This window comes from Felis catus, chromosome X (assembly GCF_018350175.1).
Source record: "Felis catus isolate Fca126 chromosome X, F.catus_Fca126_mat1.0, whole genome shotgun sequence".
In the NCBI taxonomy this organism is placed as follows: domain Eukaryota; kingdom Metazoa; phylum Chordata; class Mammalia; order Carnivora; family Felidae; genus Felis; species Felis catus.
The window spans coordinates 62,296,721-62,314,154 of NC_058386.1; the positions used below are offsets into that span (position 1 = coordinate 62,296,721).

Genomic DNA, 17,434 nt, shown 5'->3' on the forward strand with positions numbered 1-17,434 from the left:
TCAGATATATTGATAAAGTTATTCGTCTTAGTGATTGGAGTGGGAGAATGGTTGTGCCAGTAATAGGAACAATGAATCCAGGAGGAGAAAAGGATCTTAAAGGGACGATAAATGAGTTCATGGTGCCATATTGAGAGATAGAACAGGCAGTTTGAAATTCCAGTCTGGTACTCAGGAGAGATTTGGGCTGGAGATAAAAATTCAGGCAGACATGATCTGCCCACTACTTCACCTAAGTTCAAACCTTCTGGCTCCCAATCCCTATAAGCAGAGGCCATACATAAAGGATATTTGAAACCTCCTTCTGTTTCTTCTGCTCTCCCTCCTCACTCCCCAGATTGTTCTGCCCTATAATTATCTCCAGAACCTTACAGTAGAGAAGCCCAGTTGGCCTCTTTGTCTATTCCAAGCATCCACTGTAAATGTCTAGTTTTAAGAATGGATTTTTATCCCAAACACATGTCATTTGTAAGTAATAAGTGATATAAGCAGATTACATTTATAGAAAGTTTCCATTGCATTGAATGTTATTACACCAACGAAAAAAATGATATACATGAGAAAAGCCTAGAAAGGAAAGATAAGGTGAGTGTTATAAACTTATGGTGACCATATTTTCTGAAGCAAAACTAAAGCATTGGCTTCTATTGAAAAAAAATATATGTCCTGAAGTTCATTCTGAGTGAATGAGGCAGTTTAGGAGATTCAATTGGAATGGTGAAATATTGCAATTACCAGTAATTTGGATTGCTTATAGGGAAAATAGGACAAGATATTTATCCTGGGAAATATGGAAAGTAAAATTCTAATAACATAATGCATCAATTCATGCTTTCTCTTTTTGCACTGAAAAATTATTTTCTTTTATTATTATTATTTTTTTAAACTGGCAAATAAAATTTAATTCTCGATTTTTATTACGTACACAATTCAGTGAAGTTTGGACTTAAGACATTTTAAGGAAAAAGCATTCAGAAAACATTCGAAGTGCTCTGTGTTTAGAACTTTATTGGCTGATAGTTGTCTCATGTTCTTCTCATGCTGTTATCCTGAATTAAATATACAAAGGAAAGCAAAGAACAAAAAAGATACCCTCAGAATTCAACAAAAGTTGAACAGGTGGGGAAAAAATGCTTATGGTTAGAAAATAAAATTTGTCTCTTAGAGAAAAATTTTCTTTGTACACCATATTTTAAAATACAGTTTGTTTTCCACTTAGGAACTGTGGAAAACACCTGTATAAAATGTCTTTGGAAGGGTACCCCAATTTGAAATGTACAGTCTTGCAGACTTTTTGGGCTACAGATGTAAAGAGGTATTCCATGGCATTCTCACTTCCACAAGTTGATGTTGCCTGGCAGAGACTTCCATTATTCAGCTTTCTGACATTTTATCAAGAATGAGTAGAGGGGCAAGAATTCTTGCCCGATTCGTTTCCACAATGCAGCCATTCAACACCATCTCATCCAAAATAATGTGTACTTTATCCAAATTAAACATTATATCTAATTCACTCACGCGGCTGAAGTACTCATCTAAAACTTCCACAAAGTTATGGATAAATTCATAAATTGTCATCTCGTTCTCAGTGTCATTAACTCCAACCACAATGAAGAGAGTTGCATACTGTCGATATATCAGCTTAAAATCCTTAAATTCAATGAAAGAGCATTGCTCATTGGATCGGGAGAGACCGCTCCTTATGACTTCCGTTTCCAGAAGTGTACGCTTATTAATCTCCACATGTTCATAGTATTTAGAAAGTCGGGTCTGCCCTTGTTTATTCACCATGAGGAAAAATTGTATCATTTTTCCTGGCCAGTATTTTTCCAGATAGCTCAAAAGTTATGTCAAGGGGTATCTGAAACTAGAACCTGTGCAGCTCGGTGGGGGGGTGGGGGGGAGCGATACTCCTGCCTATGGTTCTGGCCATGGTTCTTCCGAGAGCCCCCCTCCCCCTTTCCCGCAGAAGCTTGTTCCCCAACCCTTCTTAGCTGCGCGGTGCGGGCTTCCTTGAGGCAGCCATTTTGACTTTTAGTCTCTTTTATTATTTTATATTCCTTAACTTTCTGTTTATGATACCTGATAGTCTTTTTATTTGCTCCCTCTCCAAAGAACTTTGAGGACCCAAAGTGCTGAAGGTCAGAGTAAGAACGTACCTTGGAAATCAGTTAATCCAACCACTTTTTTAATATAAAGAAACTGAGGGTCAGAACTAAGAAATTACTTTCCCAAGTCCCCACATGAAGTCAGTGACAGAACTGGGACTAGATTCTGAGTATCTTGTCCTCCCAAACATCCTTTTTTCCGAATGCCTTTTGAAAAGCCTCCATTTGAGCAAAGACTTTTCACTCTTTCTTCCTCACATCTCATCTCCACCATTTGCCATGTAAATCCTTGGAGGAATGGGGCCCACTGCTAAGAGGGCACCATGCAAAGTGCAGAAACCCCAATACCCATTATCTCAAATTATCTTGATCAATAGCAGCAGTAACCTCTCCCCTCACCCAGACATCTTTCCCTTTATCAACTGAAATACACACACATCTGTTATAGCAGATGTCTTAGGGCCAAATGGGACATCAAGGGGAAACACAGGTGGAATTTGGATACCTGATATTGCCAGAATTGCATTCCTAGATGATTACAGGTTGAGAACTTTGCATACACCGAGACTACTGGAATGTCAGCACATTTCCTGCTTCCCAAGCTTCTCTCAAAATTGTTAGAAGGGCCAAACCTTATAGTCAGGAACAAATATTCACTATAGGGAAAAATTCATTGATGGTTATACCTCATTCTTTGAAGTTTGTTCAATCCCTCCCTATAGTTAAGCAGGAAAATATTATTACTTTGTATATCTTGCAAGAAGTGACTTGCCCAAAATCAACACAATAGGGCTAGAACCTAGGACTTATACTTCATATATCCTAGATCTTTTCTATATTCCCTAGTGCCTTCTAAGCCTGTCAGAAAATACAGTGGTTCATTTAGCATATAAACCACAATTTTTTTTATCCATTCATCAGTTGATGGACATTTAGGCTCTTTCCATAATTTGGCTATTGAGGGCTGATGGGGGGGTGGGAGGGAGGGGAGAGTGGGTGATGGGTATTGAGGAGGGCATCTGTTGGGATGAGCACTGGGTGTTGTATGGAAACCAATTTGACAATAAATTTCATATATTTAAAAAAAAAGAAAAAGAAAAAAAACAGTGGCTAAAAATGGAACAGGGGTGGCTCATACTCCCTCATGCATGACTTTATATGGAAGAAGCTTCTTAATCCCATTAACCATGCAAGACATTTTAGATTTTACCCCTCTGAGACAATGAGCTTTTCAGCTTCTTGAAGAAAAGACTGTAGATAGATTGGCCTGTTTATCTACAGGGCCTAAGATGTGGCCTATATGTGTATCACAAGCACTCAAGTAATTATTTATGGGACTAAGCTGAAAGAGTGATTATATTAGGAGATTAAAATAAAAAGGGAGACCAGGACCAGAGTGTGAAGGACTTTGAATGACATTCCTGGAATCTATAGTTTCACACATAGTCCGTGACTGTGTATCTTTGTGTATTATGTAAAACAGAACACATTAAACATTGGAGTATAAATCCATGACAAGTAAGAATTTGAAAACTATTCCCCTCTTTACTTCAGTGCCTGTACAAGAAGTATTCAGCCTTCTTTTAATATATGAGGAACTAATAGTTCCCAAGCACACACTCCAATATGTCGCAAGCAATTTGACTGAAGTATTGTATATACTGTGGGCCTGAGACCAACTGTGAGAAATTCCACCCTTTAAGAAAAACCATTGAGGCAGCTTAAGGTAATGGAAATTGGTGCTTTGGACTAAACCTGTATATTTCCATCTGTGTTTTTGTTGCCTGGATAATGACTTTGAAGGAAAAAACAGAGAGCATGTAGCTTAAATACTTTTGAGTTAAAGAGGGAAGAAAGACGGGGTGCCTGGGTGGTTCATTTGGTTGAGCGTCTGACTTTGACTCAGGTCATGATCTCACAGTTCATGGGATTGAGCCCCGCATTGGGCTCTGTGCTGACAGCTCAGAGCCTGGAGCCTTCTTCAGATTCTGTATCTCCCTCTTTCTCTGCTCCTCCCTCACTCTCTCTCTCTCCCTTCCTCTCTCTCTCTCTCTCTCTCTCTCTCTCTCTCTCTCTCTTTCAAAAATAAATAAACATTAAAAAATAGGGAAGAAAGACAAAATTGAGAGGATATGGAGATATGTTCTAGACTTTAATTCATGTCTCAACTGAGATCTAAAGAGTAGCATACAAAGAACACTTTCAAATCAGTGGCATCCCACAGGCCAGTATGTTCCATTGTCACAACCAAAGCTTAGAATATCTTTTGAGAGAAAGGCAAGAGAGGACCAGAGAAAATCTTCAGGAACAAGCAAAAAACAAGTAATAAAATGACAATAAATACATATTTATCAATAATTACTTTGAGAGTAAATGGACTAAATGCTCCCATCAAAAGACATAGGGTGAGAGAATAAATAAATAAGAAGACCCATCTGTATACTACCTACAAGAGACCCATTTTAGACCCAAAGCACCTGATAATTGAAAATTAAAGGGTGGAGAAATGTCTATCATGAAAATGGACATAAAAACAAAGCCACAGTAGTGTTGCTTATATTGGACAAAATAGACTTTCAAACAAAGACTGTGGCAAGAGACAAAAGGCAGTATATAATTATAAAGGGAACAATACAACAGGAAGATATAACAATTGTAAATAGTTATGCACCCAACATAGGAGCACCCATATACGTAAATAGTTAATAACAAATGTAAAAGAATTAATCAATAATTATACAATAATAGTATGGTACTTTAACAGCTCACTTACATCAATGTACAGATCATCTAAACAGAACATCAACAAGGAAACGATGGTTTTAAATGACACACAGGAAAAAATCGATTTAAGAGATGTATTCAGAACATTCCATCCTATTCAAACAGCAGAATACATATTCTTTTCAAGTACACATGGAACATTCCCTAGAATAGAACACAAATTAGCCCACAAAGCAAACCTCAACAAATTCAAAAAGATCAAAATCATACCATGCATATTTTCTGACCACAACACTATGAAACTAGAAGTCAACCACAAGAAAAAAAATCTGGAAAGACCACAAATACTTGGTGGTTAAATAACATGTTACTAAATAATGAATAGGTCAACAATAAATCAAAGAAGGAATTAAAAAGTACATGTAAACAAATCAAGATGAAAACATGATAGCCTAAACTTCTGGGCTGCAGCAAAAACAGTTCTAAGAGGGAAGTTTATAGCAATACAAGTCTACCCAAGACACAAAAAAATCTCAAATAATCTATTGATGCACATAATGGGAGCTAGAAAAAGAACAACGAACAAAACCTAAAACCAGCAGAAAGAAGGAAATAATAAAGATTAGACCAGAAATAAATGAAACAGAAACAACAACAATAACAGAACAGATTAATGAAGCCAGGAGCTGGTTTTGGAAAAAAATCAATAAAATTTATAAAATCCTAGCCAGACTTAGTGAGAAAAAAAGACAAAGGACTCAAATAAAATCACAAATCAGAAAGGAGAAATCAAAACCAACACCACAGAAATATAAACAATCATAAGAGAGTATTATGAAAAACTACATGTTAACAAATTGAACAAGCTAGAAGAAATGGATAAATTCCTAAAACATGTAAACTACCAAAACTGAAACAGGAAGAAATATAAAATTTGAACAGATCCATAACCATCAAAGAAATTGAGTCAGTAATCAAAAAGCTCCCAACAAACAAAAGTCCAGGACTAGATGGCTTCACAGGTGAATTCTACCAAATATTTAAGAAGAGTTAAAACTTATTCTTCTCAAACTGTTCCAAAAAATAAAAATAAAAAAGGTAAGAAAACTTCCAAATTCATTCTATGAGGTTGGCATTACCTTGATACAAATACCAGATAAAGACACCACTGAAAAAGAGAACTACAGCTCAATATCCCTTTTGAACACAGTCGCAAAAATTCTCAGTAAAATACTAACAAACTGAATTCAACAATACATTAAAATATCACAAACCACAATCAATATTGTGATTCAATATTCACAAATCAATCAATGTGATACATCACATCAATAAGAGAAAAGAGAACAATATGATCGTTTCAATAGATGTAGAAAAAAGCACTTGACAAAGTTCAACATCCATTCATGATAAAAACCATTGGGGCACCTGGGTGGCTCAGTCAGTTAAGAGTATGATTCTTGATTTCAGCTTAGGTTATGATCTCACGATTTGTGGGATTGAGCGCCATGTTGGGCTCTGCACTGGCAGTGTGGAGCCTGCTTGGGATTCTCTCTCTCTCTCTCTCTCTCTCTCTCTCTCTCTCTCTCTCCCCTGCTCACATTCTCGCCTCCCTCTCTCTCAAAATAAATAAATAAAAACATTAAAAAACCATCAAAAATAAGTTTATGTGGAACATACCTCAACATAATAAAGGCCATCTATGAAAAATCCACAGCTAACATCATCTTTAATGGGGAAAAACTGAGATCTTTTCCCCTAAGGTCAGGAACAAGACAAAAGTGTCCACTCTCACCACTTTTATTCAACATAGTGCAGGAAGTCCTAGCCACAAGCAATCAAAAAAAAATAAAAGGAATCCAAATCAGTAAAGTAACTTCCACTATTTGCAGATGACATGGTACTATATATAGAAAACCTGAAAGACTACACACACACACACACACACACACACACACACACACAAACTGCTAGAACTGATAAACAAATTCAGCAAATTTTTAGGATACAAAATCAATGTACAGAAATCTGTTGCATTTCTATACACAATAATGAAGCAGTGGAAAGAGAAGTTATGAAAACAGCCCCATTTACAGTTGCATCACAAAAAAGATAAATAGGAATAAGCCTAACCAAAGAGATGAAAGACCTATACTGTAAAAAACTATAAAACACTCATGAAAGAAATTGAAGATAACACAAAGAAATGGAAAGACATTCCATATTCATGAATTGGAAGAACAAATATTTTTAAAGTGTGTATACTATCCAAAAAACAATCTACACATTTAATGCAATCCCTATCAAAGTACCAACAACATTTTTCACAGAACTAGAAAAAACGATCCTAAAATCTGTATGGTATCAAAACAATCCCAAAGAGCCAAAACAATCTTGAAAAAGAATAGCAAAGCTGAAGGCATCATAATTACAGACTTCAAGTTGTATTACAAAGCTGTAGTGATCAAGACAGCATGGTACTAAAAAAAAATAGACACTATGGTATTAGCACAAAAATAGACACATAGATCAATAGAACAGAATAGAAAACCCGGAAATGAACCCACAACTATAAGGTCAGTTAATCTTTAACACATCAGGAAAGAACATCCAATGGGGAAAAGACAGTCTCTTTAGCAAATGATGCTGGGAAAACTGGACAGCAACATAGAAAAGAATGAAATTGGACCACTTTCTTACATCATACACAAAAATAAATTCCAAATGGGTGAAAGACCTAAATGTGAGGCCTGAAACCATAAATATCCTAGAGGAGAACACAGGAAGTAACCTCTTTAACATCAGCCATAGAAACTTCTTACTAGAGATATCTCCTGAAGCAAGAGAAACAAAAGCAAAAATATACTACTGGGACTACATCAAAATAAAAAGCTTCTGCACAGACAAGTAAACAATCAACAAAACTGAAACAAAACCTACAGAATAGGAGAAGATATTTGCAAATGACTTATCTAATAAAAGACTAGTACCAAAAAAGTACATAAAGAACTTTTAGAACTCCACACCCAAGGGGAGTCCGGGTGGCTCAGTTGGATAAGTGTCTGACTCTTGATTTCAGCTCAGGTCATGATCTTGTGGTTCATGAGATCGAGACCCACATCCAGCTCTGCGTTGACAGCATGGAGTCTGCTTGAGATTCCCTCTCTCCCTCTCTCTCTGCCTTTCTCCCACTCACACTCTCTCAAAATAAATAAATAAACTAAATTTTTTAAATAAAAATAAAATAAAACTCGACACCCAAACCAAATAATCCAATTAAAAACTAGGTATAAGACATGAACAGACATATCTCTGAAGAAGACATACAGGTCACCAACAGACACATGAAAAGATGCTCATCACCACTTATCATCACGAAAATGCAAACCAAAACTTCAATGAGATGTCACTTTACACTTGTCAGAATGGCTAAAACCAAAAACACAAGAAACAATAGAAATTGGTGAAGATGTGGAGAAAAAGGAGCACTTGTGCTCTGTTGACAAGGATGGAAACTGGCGCAGCCAGTCTGGTAATCACTATGGAGTTTCCTCAAAAAGTTAAAAATAGAACTACCTTACAATCCAGCAATTGCATTACTGGGTATTTACCCAAAGAATACAAGAACACTAACTCAAAAGGATACATACACCACGATGTTTATAGCAGTATTTAGCAGTATTATTTACAATAGCCAAGATATGGAAGGAGCCCAAGTGTCAATGGATGATAAACAGATAATAAAAGAGGTGGTATAGTCAGCCAGAGACACAGAAATACCATCCAATTTCAATCATATGTGGAATTTAATAAACATATCAAACAATCAAAGGGGAAAAATGTGTGTGTGTGTTGAATTAATACACTGTACACCTGAAACGAATATAACACTGTATGTTAACTAACTGGACTTAAAATTAAAACTTTATTTTTTAACTTTTTAAAAATTTAAACCCAAGTTAACATATAGTGTAATAACGATTACAGGAATAGAATTTAGTGATTCATCACTTACATATAAAACCTAATGTTCATCCTAACAAGCACCCTCCTCAATGCCCATCACCCACTGAGCCCGTCCCCCCACACAACACCCCTCCAGCAACTCTCAGTTTGTTCTCTGTATTCAATAATCGCTTATGGTTTGCCTCCCTCTCTGTTGTTATCTTATTTTTGCTTCCCTTCCTCTATGTTCATCTGTTTTGTTTCTTAAATTCCACATATGAGTGCAAAATTAAAACTTAAAAAAGAGAATATCTGCTCTTTATACTGAAATACTGGACTATGACCTTTCCCCTTGTCTTATTCTATATTCCAAAGCTTGATTTACTACACTGTTGGAAATGAAACACTGAAGGTTAATGGTACGTAAGTAGCAGACATATAGCCTAGTTAACTATTTTTAATATGAAATTTATTGCCAAATTGGTTTCCATACAACACCCAGTGCTCATCCCAAAAGGTGCCCTCCTCAATATCCATCACCCACCCTCTCCTCCCTCCCACCCCCCATCAACTCTCAGTTTGTTCTCAGTTTTTAACAGTCTCTTATGCTTTGGCTCTCTCCCACTCTAACCTCTTTTTTTTTTCCTTCCCCTCCCCCATGGGTTCCTGTTAAGTTTCTCAGGATCCACATAAGAGTGAAACCATATGGTATCTGTCTTTCTCTGTATGGCTTATTTCACTTAGCATCACACTCTCCAGTTCCATCCACGTTGCTACAAAAGGCCATATTTCATTTTTTCTCATTGCCACGTAGTATTCCATTGTGTATATAAACCACAATTTCTTTATCCATTCATCAGTTGATGGACATTTAGGCTCTTTCCAGAATTTGGCTATTGTTGAGAGTGCTGCTATGAACATTGGGGTACAAGTGGCCCTATGCATCAGTACTCCTGTATCCCTTGGATAAATTCCTAGCAGTGCTATTGCTGGGTCATAGGGTAGGTCTATGTTTAATTTTCTGAGGAACCTCCACACTGCTTTCCAGAGCGGCTGCACCAATTTGCATTCCCACCAACAGTGCAAGAGGGTTCCCGTTTCTCCACATCCTCTCCAGCATCTATAGTCTCCTGATTTGTTCATTTTGGCCACTCTGACTGGTGTGAGGTGATACCTGAGTGTGGTTTTGATTTGTATTTCCCTGATAAGGAGTGACGCTGAACATCTTTTCATGTGCCTGTTGGCCATCCGGATGTCTTCTTTAGAGAAGTGTCTATTCATGTTTTCTGCCCATTTCTTCACTGGGTTATTTGTTTTTCAGGTGTGGAGTTTGGTGAGCTCTTTATAGATTTTGGATACTAGCCCTTTGTCCGATATGTCTTTTGCGAATATCATTTCCCATTCCGTTGGTTGCCTTTTAGTTTTGTTGGTTGTTTCCTTTGCTGTGCAGAAGCTTTTTATCTTCATAAGGTCCCAGTAATTCACTTTTGCTTTTAATTCCCTTGCCTTTGGGGATGTGTCGAGTAAGAGATTGCTCCGGCTGAGGTCAGAGAGGTCTTTTCCTGCTTTCTCCTCTAAGGTTTTGATGGTTTCCTGTCTCACATTTAGGTCCTTTATCCATTTTGAGTTTATTTTTCTGAATGGTGTGAGAAAGTGGTCTAGTTTCAACCTTCTGCATGTTGCTGTCCAGTTCTCCCAGCACCATTTGTTAAAGAGGCTGTCTTTTTTCCATTGGATGTTCTTTCCTGCTTTGTCAAAGATGAGTTGGCCATACGTTTGTGGGTCTAGTTCTGGGGTTTCTATTCTATTCCATTGGTCTATGTGTCTGTTTCTGTGCCAATACCATGCTGTCTTGATGATGACAGCTTTGTAGTAGAGGCTAAAGTCTGGGATTGTGATGCCTCCTGCTTTGGTCTTCTTCTTCAAAATTCCTTTGGCTATTCGGGGCCTTTTGTGGTTCCATATGAATTTTAGGATTGCTTGTTCTAGTTTCGAGAAGAATGCTGGTGCAATTTTGTTTGGGATTGCATTGAATGTGTAGATAGCTTTGGGTAGTATTGACATTTTGACAATATTTATTTTTCCAATCCATGAGCAGGGAATGTCTTTCCATTTCTTTAAATCTTCTTCAATTTCGTTCATAAGCTTTCTATAGTTTTCAGCATACAGATCCTTTACATCCTTGGTTAGATTTATTCCTAGGTATTTTTTGCTTCTTGGTGCAATTGTGAATGGGATCAGTTTCTTTATTTGTCTTTCTGTTGCTTCATTGTTAGTGTATAAGAATGCAACTGATTTCTGTACATTGATTTTGTATCCTGCAACTTTGCTGAATTCCTGTATCAGTTCTAGCAGACTTTTGGTGGAGTCTATCGGATTTTCCATGTATAATATCATGTCATCTGCAAAAACCGAAAGATTGACTTCATCTTTGCCAATTTTGATGCCTTTGATTTCCTTTTGTTGCCTGATTGCTGATGCTATAACTTCCAACACTATGTTAAACAACAGCGGTGAGAGTGGGCATCCTTGTCGTGTTCCTGATCTCAGGGAAAAAGCTCTCAGTTTTTCCCCGTCGGGGATGATGTTAGCTGTGGGCTTTTCATAAATGGCTTTTATGAAATTTAAGTATGTTCCTTCTATCCCGACTTTCTCAAGGGTTTTTATTAAGAAAGGGTGCTGCATTTTGTCAAAGGCCTTTTCTGCATCGATTGACAGGATCATATGGTTCTTCTCTTTTTTTTTTGTTAATGTGATGTATCACGTTGATTGATTTGCGAATGTGGAACCAGCCCTGCATCCCAGGAATGAATCCCACTTGATCATGGTGAATCATTCTTTTTATATGCCGTTGAATTCGATTTGCTAGTATCTTATTGAGAATTTTCGCATCCATATTCATCAGGGATATTGGCCTGTAGTTCTCTTTTTTTACTGGGTCTCTGTCTGGTTTAGGAATCAAAGTTATACTGGCTTCATAGAATGAGTCTGGAAGTTTTCCTTCCCTTTCTATTTCTTGGAATAGCTTGAGAAGGATAGGTATTATCTCTGCTTTAAATGTCTGGTAGAACTCCCCTGGGAAGCCATCTGGTCCTGGACTCTTATTTGTTGGGAGATTTTTGATGACTGATTCAATTTCTTTGCTGGTTATGGGTCTGTTCAAGCTTTCTATTTCCTCCTGATTGAGTTTTGGAAGCGTGTGGGTGTTTAGGAATGTGTCCATTTCTTCCAGGTTGTCCAATTTGTTGGCATATAATTTTTCATAGTATTCCCTGATAATTGTTTGTATCTCTGAGGGATTGGTTGTAATAATTCCATTTTCATTCATGATTTTATCTATTTGGGTCATCTCCCTTTTCTTTTTGAGAAGCCTGGCTAGAGGTTTATCAATTTTGTTTATTTTTTCAAAAAACCAACTCTTGGTTTCGTTGATCTTCTCTACAGTTTCTTAGATTCTATATTGTTTATTTCTGCTCTGATCTTTATTATTTCTCTTCTTCTGCTGGGTTTAGGCTGCCTTTGCTGTTCTGCTTCTAGTTCCTTTAGGTGTGCTGTTAGATTTTGTATTTGGGATTTTTCTTGTTTCTTGAGATTAGCCTAGTTAACTATTAACTATTAGTTTTAAATGCCTTAGTTGTAGGAAAAGGAGTATTAATAAAAATAATCAACATTTATGTAAACTGTTAACATCCTCAAAGATCATTTTTTTTTAATTATTATTCACAACACTGAGAGGTAGATATTTTTATTAGTCCACTTGAGCCTCCATAACAAAATACCACAGACTGGGTGACTTAAACAACACACATTTATTTTCACACAGTTCTGAAAGATAGCAGTCCAGGAGCGAGGTGCTGGGGCCAATTTCTGGTGGTTTCTAATAGTTTCTGGATGGTGAGATCTCTCTTCCTGCCTTGTAGATGGCTGCCTTCTCATTATGTCCTCACATGGCCTTTCTTCTGTGCTTGTGAAGAAAGAGTTGTCTCCAGTGTCTTGTCTTCTTCTTATGAGGTCAGCATATTAGGAGGCATTTATGCCTCTTTTAACCTTAATTACCTCCCTAAAGGCCTTATCTTCAAGTACAATCACATGGTAGGGGGTTAGGACTTCAATATATGAATTTTGGAGGAATACAATTTAGTCCATAATAGTATTATTAACCATACCTTACTATTGAAGAGACTGAGGCTCAAAGAAGTTTACTGATTTGTGCATACTAATAAGTAATAAAATCCATGATTAGAACTCTAGCCTTGTGTCCTTTCTACTCTATCATATTGCTCTATTGAATGCATTAAGAAACATTCTTTCTGCTTCTATTTTCTGGAAGAGATTATAGAAAATTGGTCTATGTCCTTTTTAAAATGTTTGGTAGAATTCACCAGTGTACCCATCTGTGTCTGGTACTTTCTATTTTAGAAGATTATTTTTTTATTGTCCTCATTTTATTTTTTGTAATATGAAATTTTTGTCAAATTGGTTTCCATACAACACCCAGTGCAATTATGGAAAGAGCCTAAATGTCCATCAACTGATGAATGAATAAAGATTATTGATTTAATTTATTTACTAGATACAGGCTTATTTAGATTATCTCTCTCTCTCCCTGTGTGAGTTTTGGTAGATTGCATCTTTCAAGGAATACATACATCTCAGCTACATTATCAAAATTGTGGTCACAGAGTTCCTCGTAATATTCTTTTATTATCTTTTAAATATTCCAGTAATTAGTAGGGATGGTCCGTCTTTCACGTCAAATATTAGTAATTTGTGTCTTCCCTTTTTTTTAGACTGGGTAGAAGTTTATCAAATTTATTATTTTTTAAAAGAAATAGCTTTTAGTTTGTTAATCTTATCTATTGATTTCCTATTTTTAATTTCACTGATTTCTGCTTTAATTTTTATTACTTCATTTTTTCTGCTTGCTTTGGATTTAATTTGCTTTTTTCCTAGTTTTCTGAAGTAGAAGCTTAGATTATTAATCTTATATCTTTCTTCTTTTCTAATATACAAAATCAGTATTATAAATTTTCCTCAGTGCTGCTTTTGCTGCATCCCGCAAATTTTGATGGTATACTTTTTCATTTAATGTGAAATATTTTAAAATTTCTCATGAAACTTCTTTGGCCTATGTGTTACGTACAAGTGTGTTAATAGGCAAGTGTTGTGGGGTTTTCCAACTATTTTTCTGTTATTGATTTTTTGGGGGGATCTGAGAACATACTTTTTTATTTCTAAACTTTTAAAAATTTGTTAAGGTATGTTTTATGACCGACAATGTGGATTTATCTTGGTGAATGTTCTGTGTAAGCTAGAGAAAATGTACATTCTGCTGTTGTTGGATAAAGTATCTTATAACATACTTATAGAATTTATTAATCAAGTTGACTGATGATGCTGTTCAGTTCAACTGTGTCCTTACTGATTTTCTGCCTGTTGGATCTATCAAGTACTAATAGAAAAAGATTGAAATCTCCACCTATCATAGTGGGCTCGTCTATTTTTCCCTGCAGTTCTATAAGTTTTTGCTTCGTATATTTTGATACTTTGTTGTTAGATGCATACATATTAGGGATTTCTGTGTGTTCCTCATGTATTGACCCCTTTATCATTATATAGTGCCCCTATATATCCCTGATAATTTCCATTGTGCTCAAGTCATCTTTGTCTTTTATTATTTTCATAAATATGTATTTTATTATATCTCTTCCAGTCATCTTTTGATTATGTTAACATGGCAAATATTTCTCTATTCCTCTACTTTTAATCTATCTTTGTCTTTATATTTAAAATGGGCTTCCTGTAGACAACATATATCTGAGTCTTTTTACAAAATCCACTCTAAAAGACTCTGTCTTTATTTTTTTTTTAGTTGACACACAATATTACATTCGTGTCAGGTGTACCACATAGTGATTTAATTTCTCTATATCTTATCCTATGCTTACCACAAGTGTAGCTACCGTCTGTTGCCATATAACGCAATTACAATATTATTGACTATATATCCCCTATGCTGTGCCTTTTATTTCATGACTTACTCATTCCATAACTGGAAGCCTGTATCTCCCACTCCCTTTCACTCATTTTGCCCACCCCCCTTCCCACTGGCAATAATCAGTTTATTCTCCATAATTATAGGTGTGATTATGCTTTTTGTTTGTTTATTCATTTGCATTATTTTTAATGTTTATTTATTTTAGAAAGAGAGAAAGAGCACATACATGCAAGCAGGGGAGGGCAAGAGAGAGGGAGAGAAAAATCCCACGCAGGCTTCACACTGTCAGTGCAAAGCCGGGCATGGGGCTCAATCTCATGAACCATGAGATCATGACCTGAGCTGAAATCAAGAGTTGGACGCTTAACCAACTGAGCCACCCAGGTGCCCCCATTTGTGTTATTTTTTAGATTTCACCTATGAGTGAAATCATATGGTATATTTCTTTCTCTGTCTTACTTATTTCACTTAGCATAATACCCTCTAGGTCCATGCATGTTGTTGCAAATGGCAAGATCTCATCCTTTTATGTGGCTGCATAATATTCCATTGTATATGTGCCACATCTTCTTTATACATTCATCTATCAAAGGACACTTAGGTTGCTTCCATATCTTGGCTATTGTAACTAATGCTGCAATAAATATAAGGGTGGATATACCTTTTTAAATTAGTGTTAAGACTGTCTTTTAAATGGGGTAATTAGACCACTGACATATAAAGTGATTATGGTATACTCGGATTAATATATACCATATTTGTTAATGTTTTCTATGTGTTGCCTATGTTGTTTCTTTTTTGTCATTCTATTTCTTCCTTCTCTGGTCTTAAATACTTTATATGATTCCATTTCTCTCTTAGCATATCAATTGTACTTCTTTTACTTTTTTTTAGTAGCAGCCCTAGAATTTGCAACTTGCACTTACAACTAATCCAAGTACACCTGAAACTAATGTAAGATTGTGTGTCAACTATACTCAATTTTTTTAAAAAATAAATAAACACTCCCCCCAAAACACAAATAACACTATATCACTTTGCAGGTAGTACAAATACCTTATAGTACAGCATTTCCAATTCATTCTCCGCATATTTTATAACCTTGTTGTCATTCATTTCACTTATGTATAAGCTATAATTACCAAATGCATTGTTACTTTATTACTTTGAACAGTTATATATCAGATAAATTAAAAATAAAAATAATATATTTTATTTTACCTCCATTTAAAAATAATATATTTAATTTACCTCCATTTATTCCTTCTTTAATGCTCTTCCTTAATGTAGATACAAGTTTTTGACCTATGTCATTTTCCTTATTTCTGAAGAACTTTTAAGCACGTCTACCAGTGACAAAGTTTTTTGTCTAAGAAAGATTTTATTTCTCTTTCAATTTTGACGTATAATTTCTCTGGATGCATAATTCTAGGTTCGTGGGCTTTATCTTTCAGTACTTGAAATATTTCATTCCACTCTTTTTTGAAGAGAAATCTGATGTAATTCTTATCCTTGCATCTCTATGGGTAAGGTGTTTTATTCATCTAGTTTCCTTCAAGATTTTCCTTTGTCCTTGATTTTCTGCAGTTTGATTATGATATGTCTGGGAATATGTTTGTTTGTGTGTTTTAATATTTATCTTGATTGGTGTTCCATGAGATTCCTGCATTTGTAGGTTTATTTCTTTCATTCGTTTTAGAAAATTTGCAGTCATTATTACTTAGAATATTTCTTCTGCTCCTTTCCCTCTTCTTCTAGTATTTACATTATACATACATTACACCTTTTGTAATTGTCCCACAGGTCTTGCATATTGTTTTGTCTTTTTCATTCTTTCTTCACTTTGCATTTTATCCTTAGAAGTTCCTATTGATAATCCTTCAATCTCATTGATTCTTTCTTCAGTTGTGTCCAGTATATTGCTTTTGATGTGTCCATCAAACGTTATTCTTTATTTGTTACAATGTTTTTGATTTGTAGCATTTCCTTTTGATTCTTTAAGAAAGTCTCCATATCTTTTTGCTCAGATTACCCATGTGTTCTTGCAAGTTGTCCATTTTTTCCATTAGTCCCCTTATCATATTAATACAGTTGTTTTATATTCTCAGTTTGCTAATTCCAATATCTCTGCTATATTTGAATCTGGTTCTGATGCTTGCTCTGTCTCTTCAAACCATGTTTGGTTTTTCGTCTTTTCATATGTCTTTTAATTTTTTAGAAATAGCCAAACATGATTACCAACTAAATGGAACTGAGGTAAATGGGCCTTTAATGTAAGGTTTTGTATTTACCTGCTAGGGGTTTGACTATGTTTACCATTTGCTTTAGCCATAGATGTCAGAGACTAAAATTTCTTCTGGTGCTCTTGTTTTGTTTTGTTTTATTTCTCTATCTGTCTTCTGTTGTCTTTGGGTTTCCTTAGGGACTTATTAAATAATATGTGAGACACAAATTTCTTTCAATTGCATTCCTCTGATATACGAAAGCACATTGATGTGATGGTAAGGTATAGGGAGAAGGAAAGCACTCTATAGTCCTATGATTAGGGCTCAACCTTTTAGTAAACTTCCAGTACTAAGCCATGATCTTTACAAGTGTTTCTCCCTTTTTACCCCGTTAGGTGAGACAGGAAGCCTAAATGAGGTTGAAGTTTGATATT

The 17,434-nt window shown here is 35.7% G+C and overlaps 1 protein-coding gene and 1 long non-coding RNA gene across 3 annotated transcripts in view; both read right to left on the minus strand.

The window, feature by feature from the left end:
- The window catches only part of LOC109496546, a 123,165-nt gene that overhangs the window by 66,275 nt on the left and 39,456 nt on the right, over positions 1 to 17,434 (minus strand). The gene's annotated exons all lie outside the window — the stretch shown is intronic.
- LOC101085785 (AP-4 complex subunit sigma-1-like) lies at positions 989 to 1,890 on the minus strand. The gene has a single exon (XM_045050926.1). The coding sequence runs from the start codon at positions 1,807 to 1,809 to the stop codon at positions 1,375 to 1,377; it is 435 nt and encodes a 144-aa protein (XP_044906861.1). The 5' UTR covers positions 1,810 to 1,890; the 3' UTR covers positions 989 to 1,374.

Bases quoted from the DNA above. Each gene is read 5' to 3' on its own strand.
- LOC101085785 (XM_045050926.1), bottom strand. From the start codon at position 1,809: ATGATACAATTTTTCCTCATGGTGAATAAACAAGGGCAGACCCGACTT.